We start from the raw sequence: 11,779 nt of genomic DNA, 5'->3' as shown, positions 1-11,779 counted from the left end.
ACTGGCGATGAAAAGTGGATCACGTACGACAACGCCAAGCGAAAAAGATCGTAGTCGAGAAGCGGCGAGCCGGCCCAAACCATCGCCAAGCCCGGATTGACCGCCAGGAAGGTTTTGCTGTGTGTTTGGTGGGATTGGAAGGGAATTATCCACTATACTATACTCAACTATGGCCAGAATCTTAATTTGGTTCTCTACTGTGAGCAACTTGACCGTTTGAAGTAGGCGATTGACCAGAAGTGGCCAGAATTGGTCAATAGGAATGGTATTGTGTTCCACCAGGACAACGCTCGTCCTCACGCATCTTTGATGAACCGCCAGAAGCTACGGGAGCTCGGATGGCATGTTCTATCGCACCCACCATATAGTCCGGACCTGGCGCCAAGTGACTATCATCTCTTCCGGTCCATATAAAACGTCCTTGGTGATACCAAGTTGGCCTCAAAAGAGGCTTGCGAAAACTGGTTGTTTGAGTTTTTTGCAAATAAAGAGGGGGGAGGGGTCTATAAAGGGGGGATAATGAAGTTGCCTTCTAAATGGTATCAAGTTTGCGAACAAAACGGAACATATTTGACTTGAATCGGATAATTCTAAGTACGTTAAATAAAGCGTCAAATTTCGATCACGACGCCTCACATGGAAAAATCATATTAAAGCTAAGCATCAACAGCTTAAAAATAAAACCAAGATAATGTACTGGCTACTTGGTGGCAAATTTCAACTTAGTCTGGAAAACAAGGTTAGATTGTATAAAGCTATATTGAAGCCTATATGGACCTACTGTATACAGCTTTGGGGAACTGCTAGTAAGTCCAATGTGGAGATTTTACAACGCTACCAGTCAAAGACCTTGCGAACACTTGTTAATGCACCTTGGTTTATCACAAACGAAGCCATACACATGGATCTAGGTATTCCATTTGTTAAGAGAGAAATCTCAGTATATTCTAAGAGATACATTGAACGATTGTCAAATCATGTAAACACAAATGCTATTTGCTTGTTGGACACAACCAATGAAATTAGACGATTAAAGCGCAATCATGTCTTAGACTTGCCATTCCTTTAAATTTGTCAATTTTATAATAATAATAAAAAACAAAAAAAAAGAGCTAAATATGAAATTGTTAAAATGCTCCAATAAATTTTAAAATTCTAATATAAGTTATACATACATGAAGTAAGTTATACAATTTTCGAGTAAAAATTAAATCTAGTAACATAAAATATGCACAAGAATTGTAAAAAGAAAAAATTCTATAGTTTTCTATGTAGTTTTGCACCAGCGTAAATACTATGCTGTCATTAGGTAATAAGATCTCTTTTGCTGAATATCTGTATTCTAAGATAGATTGCAAATAAAGTATTTCCATTACAAAAAAAAAAAAAAATTCGATCTCAAATACGACATTTCTTTTTCCCCAACCCAATATAAGAAATACTTAAATTTACGTTCTAAAATTTTTTTGACATATTCTTAAAGGATTATATTAACATTTTGTGAAAAAAATTTTTTTTTTCGAAATTTTACAGGTATCTGTCCCTTTCATCGTCCTTCATATATCCACACCAGTGTGACGTCACACAAAAACTATTTCCCTTTCATTAAACAATCGTATTGGCAAAGTATATAAGAATACAAAAATCGAAATCAAAGACTTTCTACTTTCTCTTAGTTACTAGAATCACTTACGAGGGGGGCTCAATAAGTACCCGTGTTAGAAATGACACCAATTTTTCTTTAATTTTTTTATTTTTTAACATAGTCCCGTTTTAGAAACATTTACTTCTCCCAACGCTCCGGGCATTTCTTAACCCCTCCAAGAAATAAGATTTGCCGAACACTTCAAAATACACCTTTGACCCGGCGAGGACTTCCTCGTTTGAATTAATTTTTTTTCCGCAAGCCATTTCTTAATGTTAGGGAACAAGAAAAGGTCGCAGGGAACCAGATCAGGGGAATACGGGGTGTGCGACAGCAATTCACGTAGTTTAGCGGCGACAACTCCGGATGATTGAGATGGTGCCTTATCGTAGTGAAACAGCACCTTCTTTTTCGCCAAATTCGGTCGTGTATCCTTCAATTCTTTGTGAAAGCGGTCCAATAGCTCACGGTAGTATTGTCCAGTGATTGTTTTTCCTTTTTCCAAAAATATTTATAAGGATGGCGCAGTTCGCATCCCAAATTTCGTCGCCATGATCTTTCCGGTCGATGCGACTGCCTTCGCTTTCTTAAGAGCAGATTAACCGGAATTTCCTGGATTTCCTATTGTTTCGAGTGTTGCTTGTTGTCATCAACGGGGATAACTTGACGCAAAAATTCTTTCGGATCTCGCTTAAATTGCTCCAAACGCTGCTTAGAAGTTAACAGCCACATCCACTTGTTGTCATCCGTGAGCAATGGCGGCTCCCATGATGTAAAATATTTTTTGCCATTGCTGTCGATACACCTATGGCCTCTGTTACTTCGCGCACTTTCCATCGTCGATCAGCGAGAATCATTTCGTAGACTTTTTGAATGATTTCCTCGGTAACCACGTCTGATAGGCATCCTTATCGCCCCTCATCAAAAACGAATGTTTAAATTCGTTCAACCAATATCTAACTGTGGTGATAGATAGCGAAGCGCCTCATAGACTTTCCATTATTTCCTCGTTTTTTTCCCATCCAAAATCAAAATTACCGAACGATTCTGCTCTTTTTTCATCTTAACGAAAATCACAAAACACTTCTTACTCGAATAGCTGTCAAATCCAAACTAATCTATCCCTCTTTCTGAAATTTTTTTTGTCGCCGTCTGATAGATGGCAGCAAACGAAGGTAACACCAACTTCCCTCAGGAACGCTGTCTGTTATCACACACGGGTACTTATTAAACCGCCCTAGTATTAAAAAGTGAACGTAAGAACAAAGTCAAGTGAGTTATCAAAATAAAATGTATACAGATATTTATTATTCATCCAGCAGAAACAAACTGAAGAATATAATTTTTTTTAATTCTCACAGTCCGAAACTTGGATATATCATCACATCAACGATACTTTGTACCCAGTTTAATGGAGAAAAAAGCTTTTATATCTGCCTTCCATTCATTGTATGCACCGACCATTAACTTAAACATATATTCTCCTTCTGGAACTGGAAAAAGGCCAAACATTCCATCAAATGGTACCAGGTTTTCGAGAATGATGTCATTCTAAATGGATGAGAAAGTTTGAATTCGATTATGAATTGTCCATTTGCAGCTTACGCACATTATAGGGGCACGTGTGATTAATATTCGATTCTTTCAGAATAGCGGCTAAAAACAATTTGAGAAAAGGGTAACGACTTCTGTTAGCCATAAATGCACAAAAATTCGCAGAAATATTATATAAAAACGGTCGATAACCACTGGCTCTCTTAAACATGCTTAAGTTTATCTATAAAGAAAAAGAAACAAAAGAAAAATTTGAACGAAAAGTAGAAACGAAATAAGAAAATTTAAGTAAACAATTTATTAGCCGGGTGGAAAAAGACTACCGGTTTGATACGAATCGATGCTTTAAGCAAGTTTTCCCATCAAGATATATTTTTAGGTAATCTAACATTCCTCGAAACCCTTCAGAACGTTTATATAATCTTTCTCATTTACTGTAAGGCTGGAGAGGGTCCACAGGTCTCCTCTCATTGGTTTGAGGTGTTTGAGCCAATAAGCTAGACTAAACTGCGAACAATCTAGTATTCTTAAAAACTATGATTTCATCCCCATAGTACTGAATCATTGTCCATACCTCATCAATTCATATTCCCTCAAGGGAAGAGTGCGCAAGGTGTAACATTTGGAAGCAGAGCATGGCTAACATGTTTACGAATGGCTCGAAGTTGGGCGGAAGAGTTGATGGAGGCAATTAGAGCCTTGGGCTCGTTGCTTGTGCGTTCGAAATTAGTCGTGTAATGCCTAACTTCTCTCTTGATTGCATCCGAATACTTCAATATCAGGCTCATTTGGATTTCCGGTCACAGCGGCATAGAGGGAAACTGCTGGGCTGATGAGTTGGTTAGACAGTGGACCCTCAAGATAGGTTCATCGCAAAAAGAGAGGGCACGGGTTCCCTTGAGAACTCTCTTGTGGTCTACTCCTGGAAAAATGGGTCTCAACGTGCGCAAAGATGCAAATTCGAGAGATCCTTCTAGCCGCAAGTAGATCGGCAGAGCTTGAGGGAACTTCTAAAGCTAACAAAGCCACAGCTCTCGAATTTGATTGGTATCCTTATCGCACATTGTCCTTTAGGTGTAAATGCTGTATGCAGCTTGGCATTGCTTCAAGTCCTGTCTGCAGAAACTTTCTGTATGATGAGATGGAATCATCTCTTTCTTCTTAGCTGCTCTGCTCTCGTCGGGTACAAGTTTACACATCTGCGCTCTAACTTTTCCGCTATGCCTGCCGAGATTGCCAGTTTATATATGACACACCTGGTGAAGCTCCTCCTTGAAGCTGTTAATGCAAACACAAATCGTCACTGTTGGTCGTCATCCCCTAATCCAAAGCCCCTTTTCCCTTTTCTTCCACCTGTCTGGCTTCTTCCCTTCTCCTTTTTCCCTCCTCTCCCCCTGTATTGTATCACAACGGACAAACTTTGAATTTGTTTCTAAGTGGACTCCTAGCTACGGCAGCCATTTATCTTAACCGTACGCGGGTTTTTGGATTTTTTTGGCCTGACATTTTAGGTATTTCGGCAATATGTGAGTGGAGGTCCGCGAGTCAGGGTCCTCGATACCCTTAGTCGACGTCTTTATTATATTGATTTCATTCATCTGTTACCAAAAACTGTTCTTTGAACATATAAATAACACTAAAATTATAACATTTGAGACTTTTTGCTTAGCCTCTATTGGCTTGCATATGCACGAGATATTACTCACATAATTTCAATATACTCACACTGACGTTGTTAGCCGGTATCTGAAAGAGCTTCACATGGATAGATAGTGCGACTACTCCTCGCTTTGGAACACTTAGGCGACATTTTTGAAAATCCGCAAAAGGTTTATCCAAAGCTGTACATTGGATATTGGTTAATTTTACGTAAGAGTTGGCTAATCGAAATAACGCCAAAAAGGAGATTAGCGAAACCCAACAGTATTTCGTAGAGGTCGCCATGTCAATAAAATATATTTTATTGAACATTTTCTAAGTAATTATTGTGCAGTTATTAAGTTTTTCGAAACAATTCGTGTGTAGCCATTAATTAATATAGTAAAACTATTGCAGTCTCGGTAGGAAATTTGTTTCTAAAATATAAGTTTTTGGAAGGTTTATATGCTACTTAAAAAAAAAAAAAATATATATATAAGGCAACGGTTTTTTGGTCATCTAATATAGTATCTATTATGATTGATATTCCAATTTCCAGCATTCAGCTAACAGCTATACAAAGCCGGGTAAGCCGGTCTTGCCGAAAAGCATTACTAGCTGAGCCATTTGCCAAAAGAAGGTCGAAATAATTTGAAGGTTTAGGTAGCATTCACTAAAAAATATTGAATCTGATATGCCCGGCATTTGGCAACTTCGCAGATGTTGGAAACCACAATAAAGATATTTTTTGTATTGATTTTTTTACAGTAGTAAAATTAAGTATGTTAATATGTTCATTTGGGAGATAGTTCCTGTGGGTATGATTCCAATCAATACATAAAAAACGTATTCAGACAAAACGTTTCTCTAACAACTTTAATAAAGCAGTTATTGGCAATTATGTAATTATAGGTATAAAAAAAATAAATAATTGGCGCGAACACTTCTGTTAGGTATTTGGCCGAGCTCCTTCTCCTATTTGTGGTGTGCGTCTTGGTGTTGTTCCACAAATGAAAGGACCTACAGTTTCAAGCCGACTCCGAACGGCAGATATTTTTATGAGGAGCTTTTTCATGTCAGAAATACACTCGGGGGTTTGCCATTGCCTGCCGAGGGGCGACCGCTTTTAGAAAAATGTTTTTATTAATTTTCCTTTCACCGAGATTCGAACCAACGACCTCTCTGTGAATTCCGAATGTTAATCACGCACCAACCCATTCGGCTACGGCTGCCACCAGGTATATAGGTATTATAGGTATGGTCATGTTAAAATCATGCCGTTTAAGTGAAATCCATACACACTTCGCCTGAAGTAGAAACAGGTTGACCTAAAATGCCAATAAAAACTGAAAGCGGCGATTTGTTGTCCATTAATAGTACATTAAAAATCCGCTTGAATTAAAAACCTTGCTGATCCTTTTTTCGAGATAAGTGGATTTTAGCATTTTCGAAAATTTTTTGATAATTAAGCGATAATGTATCTTGGCGGTGCTATTATTTAACCGTGCAAGTGTATGTGTTTGTGTGTGTGTTCATATACATACGTGATAAAGCACTAAACTCGCTATTTCGATTAATCAAATAAATTGTATTGTAATTGTAGTGCATTGTATACCGGGCACTCCGGCAACAGAAAATAGAAGCCTATTCTTTTCATAGCCGCTCATTTTCATTTGTACCTTGTTCATCAGTAACAAGTAATCTCTTCAGAATTTTCGTTATTTATGGTCTGCAAGAGAAGGCGAAGCATTCCAGGATAGCTGGTTGTGCGCTGGGTTTGGGACCCGCCACTTAAAAACCTCCCCCAATGAAAACATACACAAAGCCAAATGAGAACTTCCAACACTGATGACGACCCCTGCAAACGAAATAAGGAATATGATTTGAGGGCATGCACCTGGAATGTCCGGTCCCTTAATGGGGAAGGTGCCTCTGCCCGGCTGGCTGATGTCCTCGTGAGAGTAAAGGCTGACATCACTGCCATCCAAGAGATGCGATGGATGGGGCAAGGTAAGAAAACCATAGGACCTTGCGACGTCTACTACAGCTGCCATGTAAAGGAGCGCAAATTCGGTGTCGGATTTGTTGTCGGAGAGAGACTTCGTCGCCAAGTACTGTCGCTCACTCCGGTGGACGAGCGTCTCGCAATAATCCGCATCAAAGCGCGATTTTTTAACATCTCGCTAATTTGCGCCCACGCCCCGACGGAAGAGAAGGACGCTGCGACCAAAGATTCCTTCTATGAGCGCTTGGAACGTTCCTATGAGCGCTGCCCCCGCCACGACATAAAAATCGTGCTTGGCGACTTCAACGCCAGGGTGGGCAAGGAGGGAATTTTTGCTCCCACAGTCGGAAAACTCAGCCTGCACAACGAAACATCCGGTAACGGACAGAGGCTGATCGACTTCGCCGGGGCCCGAAACATGGTAGTCTGCAGCCCCAGATTCCAGCATAAAAAGATACACCAAGCTACCTGGCTGTCTCCTGATCGAAAAACGCGAAACCAGATCGATCATGTTGTGATAGATGGAAGACACGCTTCTAGTGTATTAGATGTACGCACGATCCGAGGACCCAACATCGACTCGGATCATTACCTTGTTGTAGCCAAGCTGCGCACCCGCCTCTGTGCAGCAAAAAACGTACATCTACCTACGCAAAGAATGTTCGACATCGAAAAGCTGCAATCACAACAGACAGCCAGAAGATTCGCCACTCGACTCTCACTCCTGCTCTCGGAGAGCACTGCCCAACAAACCGGCATGCGCGAGCAATGGAGCAACATTTCTCGTTCCCTACGTACCGCCGCCGAAGAAGAAATCGGATTCCGGCGAGCCCGAAAAAACAATTGGTACGACGAGGAATGTCATGCTGCCGCAGAAAGAAAGGATGCCGCCTATAGAGCCACGCTGCGATCGGGCGCAACGCGAGCCATGTGGGATCGCTACAGAGAGCTGAAAAAGGAAGAGAGACGTATTATCCGACAGAAAAAACGAGAGGCCGAAATATGTGAGTGCGAGGAGCTTGAGATGCTGGCCAATAGGAACAACGCCCGAAAATTTTACCAGAAAGTTCGGCGGCTTACAGAAGGTTTTAAGACCGGGGCGTTGTCCTGTAAGAACAAAGACGGCGATCTGGTGACTGACGTACAGAACAATCTTAAATTATGGAGGGAACACTTCTCGAACCTGTTAAACGGTGACAGCTGCGCATGTCATAGAGAATGTGAAGATCCCGATACCCCAATCGTTGACGACGGAATTGTCGTTCCGTTACCCGACCATGACGAGGTGAGAATAGCAATATCACGGCTAAAGAACAACAAAGCCGCGGGCACCGACGGACTGCCGGCTGAGCTATTCAAACATGGCGGCGAGGAGCTGGTAAGGTGCATGCATCAGCTTCTATGCAAAATATGGTCGGATGAGAGCATGCCTGGCGATTGGAATTTAAGTGTGCTCTGCCCAATCCATAAGAAGGGCGGTCCTGCAATTTGTGCCAATTACCGCGGGATTAGTCTTCTAAATATCGCCTATAAGGTTCTAGCGAGCGTATTGTGTGAAAGGCTGAAGCCCACCGTCAACCAACAATCACAATACGCCAAATCTTGGAAAATACCCATGAAAGGAGAATCGACACACACCATCTTTTCGTCGACTTCAAAGCTGCATTCGACAGTACGGAAAGGAGTTACCTGTATGCCGCTATGTCTGAATTTGGTATCCCCGCAAAACTAAAACGGCTATGCAAGATGACGTTGCTCAACACCAGCAGCGCCGTCAGAATTGGGAAGGGCCTCTCCGAGCCGTTTGATACTAAACGAGGTTTCAGACAGGGTGACTCGCTGTCGTGTGACTTCTTTAACCTGATGTTGGAGAGCATCGTACGAGCCGCAGAACTTAATCGCTCAGGCACAATTTTTTATAAGAGCGTACAAATGCTGGCGTATGCCGATGATATTGACATCATCGGCCTTAACAACCGCGCTGTTAGTTCTGCCTTCTCCAAACTGGATAAAGAAGCAAAGCGAAGTACCTCCTGTCTTCAAACAAACAGTCGGCGCACTCGCGTATCGGCACCCTCGTCACTGTTGACAGTTATAATTTTGAGGTTGTAAAAGACTTCGTGTATTTAGGAACCAGCATTAACACCGATAACAATGTCAGCCTTGAAATCCAATGTAGAATCTCTCTTGCCAACAAGTGCTACTTTGGACTAAGTAGGCAATTGAGCAGTAAAGTCCTCTCTCGACGAACAAAACTAACACTCTACAAGACTCTCATCATGACCGTCTTAACGTATGCCGCAGAAGCTTGGACGATGACAACATCCGATGAAGCGACGCTTGGAGTGTTCGAGAGAAAGATTCTGCGTAAGATTTTTGGACCTTTGCACTTTGGCAACGGCGAATATCGTAGACGATGGAACGATGAGCTGTATGAGCTTTACGACGACATAGACATAGCGCAGCGAATAAAGATCCAGCGGCTTCGTTAGCTGGGTCATGTCGTCCGAATAGATACAAACGCTCCGGCTTTGAAAGTATTCGATGCGGTACCAGCTGGTGGTAGCAGAGGAAGAGAAAGGCCTCCTCTGCGTTGGAAAGATCAGGTGGAGAAGGACTTGGCTTCACTTGGTGTGTCCAATTGGCGCCGGTTAGCACGAGAAAGAAACGACTGGCGAGCTTTGTTAATCTTGGCAAAAATCGCGTAAGCGGTTATCGCGCCAATTAAGAAGAAGAAGATCATGGAAAAAAATATTCTTTCAACTCACTTAGATCATAAATGCGATCACGAAGAAAATAGGTTGAAATTATGTGCAACATGTGGTAAAAAAAATCGTTTTTGGCAACCGTCAAAGATCAGAATTTTTAATTACTGAAAATCTTGCTGGTTTAATTAAAACGCATGTCAACGATAATTTTGACGAGTCCAATTCTAAATTTCCCATTAGCATTTGTAGTACTTGTCGAAAAACTATAATGGAACGAGAGAAGGGTAATGCAAAGAGGCCACTTCCAACAATGCCTAACTACGAGGACATGAAGTTAGCAAAAGAAACCAGAACAACTTATGATTGTAATTGTTTTATATGTCTAACGGCACGATACAAAGGTCACTCTAAAATAGTTAAGGGCAATGGTCATGTACGCACTTTTCATACTATAATAGATGAAAGTTGTGGTCTTTATGGAGCTGCTTCAAATGCTCAACTTCCCTCTACAAGTGGACATAGTACTGCTGAAAAGAGAACGTCCATGAACATTTGCAGTAAATGTTTTCAAAAAATTGGCAAAGGTGTGCGTCATTCTTATGGCGCAGGTCCTGCTTCATCTCGTGCTCGTGAAAACGCCTTGAGTTTAGTAGAAAAACTACCAGAAAAGCAACAAAACCAAGTAGTAACATCGATTTTACGAAAAAGGTCCGAAGCAAGTACGAACGATGGTGATATTTTATTAAATACAACAGGGTCTCAAATGAGGGTAACTTTGAATAAAAACATTGAAAACGAATTTGTTTTTAATACTGAAGGGTTAGACACATTCCAATCGACTACTGGAGCATCTCAAAATCAAATGAATAAAAGACCAATTTCATTAGAAGTTTTGCTGGAAGAAAATCTATTCCAAAAAACTATAAACAAGATATGCGTGAAAAATCGAATTTATTGGAAGATATTTTTAAAGAAGTTATTTGCACTTTTGAATCCAAAGAAGATATGGTTAATAGACCTGTTGTATATGCTAATGCATCAAATCTTATTAACGCAATCTTTGACCATCGGGATATTAAAGAAATCCAAAACGCTAAAATAAAATTGTTGGCAGATGGGGGTCTCGGCTTTTTTAAATTATGTATAACAGTTTGAACAGAAGGAGAAGAATGTGATTCGAACTTCAATGAAAGTAAAAGATCTCGATACTCCACTGGTGGGAGCATGTCCAAGAAATAGAATTTAAATAGCGTTTACAGATTAATTATATTATCAATTGTTCCTCAAATTAAGGAAACTTACGGAAATGTTAAGACCCTATTTGAATTAACAAAAGTCAACGACTTAAAACTTATACTAATTATGAATGGACAGCAAACTGCAACAGCAACGTATCCTTGCTCTAACTGTTTCATCACTTTGAGTGAACTGCAAAGTTTTGGAAAATTGCGTGGTGGTGCCGATAAACAAGAATTGATGGAATTTGACTTAGATAATAAAATTTTGAAAATATTCAAAAATTTAAATGATGATTACAATAAATTTAAATGTTTTGGCAAAAATAAAAAGTATGCTAAGGAGTGCCACAGTACAATAAATATGCCTCTCTTTTTTTATGAAAAAGAATCGGAGAATGAAGATGTCCTTATTGATGAAGAAGAAGATGACATCACAGTACGTTCTTCAGAAATGTGTTGAACTTAACCTGAACTTAATCTTTTACAAGAATTTACAAACCACCTATTCTGGAACGGCGTAGTCCCTGCTGTAGTGCGCGAAAAGGCTCTGCTTTGGCCATCAAAATTGAAGTTAGTAGCAAAAAATTACACACAAAATGACAAAATTTAACCAACATTCAGACCCAGAAACCAGACTATATATTTCCAAAGGTTTAGGATGCGCTGAATCCAAATCTGGCCTCAGAATTCCTCTATCAGCTCTGGTTTTCGAGATATCCTAACCTAAAAGTGCAAAAAACACCGTTTTTGCCCATATTTGAGGTTATGTAGCCTTGCAGATGTTTTCTTTCTCCCAAATTAAAGGATGGCATCTTTAAATACAAACCTTCTTTTTTCAAATGGCGTTGAGTTTGCTCAAATATCATTTTTTTTTTTTGCAGAGATATCGCATTTTGAAATTTTCATGTTTCTAAATTTTCCTATACCTGAAAATCGATTGAGATAACATAGACATGATATAGTCGATTACTAATTTTCTTGAATTGAGTCT

At 40.2% G+C, this 11,779-nt stretch overlaps 1 protein-coding gene across 1 annotated transcript; it reads right to left on the bottom strand.

The window, feature by feature from the left end:
* Positions 1-3,031: 3,031 nt before the first annotated feature.
* On the bottom strand, positions 3,032-5,143 carry LOC129240659 (uncharacterized). The gene is made up of 3 exons (XM_054876587.1): positions 4,925-5,143; positions 3,255-3,422; positions 3,032-3,196 (listed from the first exon to the last, which is right to left on the bottom strand). The coding sequence occupies exons 1-3, from the start codon at positions 5,141-5,143 to the stop codon at positions 3,032-3,034; spliced, it is 552 nt and encodes a 183-aa protein (XP_054732562.1).
* Between the last annotated feature and the right edge of the window lie 6,636 nt (positions 5,144-11,779).

The sequence above is a fragment of the Anastrepha obliqua genome, chromosome 3 (assembly GCF_027943255.1).
Source record: "Anastrepha obliqua isolate idAnaObli1 chromosome 3, idAnaObli1_1.0, whole genome shotgun sequence".
Lineage (NCBI taxonomy): Eukaryota > Metazoa > Arthropoda > Insecta > Diptera > Tephritidae > Anastrepha > Anastrepha obliqua.
This window is presented reverse-complemented; position numbering and strand designations above follow the sequence as displayed.

Coding starts and splice junctions, on each gene's coding strand:
- LOC129240659 (XM_054876587.1), bottom strand. CDS start 5,143: ATGGCGACCTCTACGAAATACTGTTGGGTTTCGCTAATCTCCTTTTTG. Junction 3,423..4,924: donor TACCGGCTAACAACGTCAGT/GTGAGTATATTG, acceptor TTTTCTTTATAG/ATAAACTTAAGCATGTTTAA. Junction 3,197..3,254: donor ATCACACGTGCCCCTATAAT/GTGCGTAAGCTG, acceptor TCATCCATTTAG/AATGACATCATTCTCGAAAA.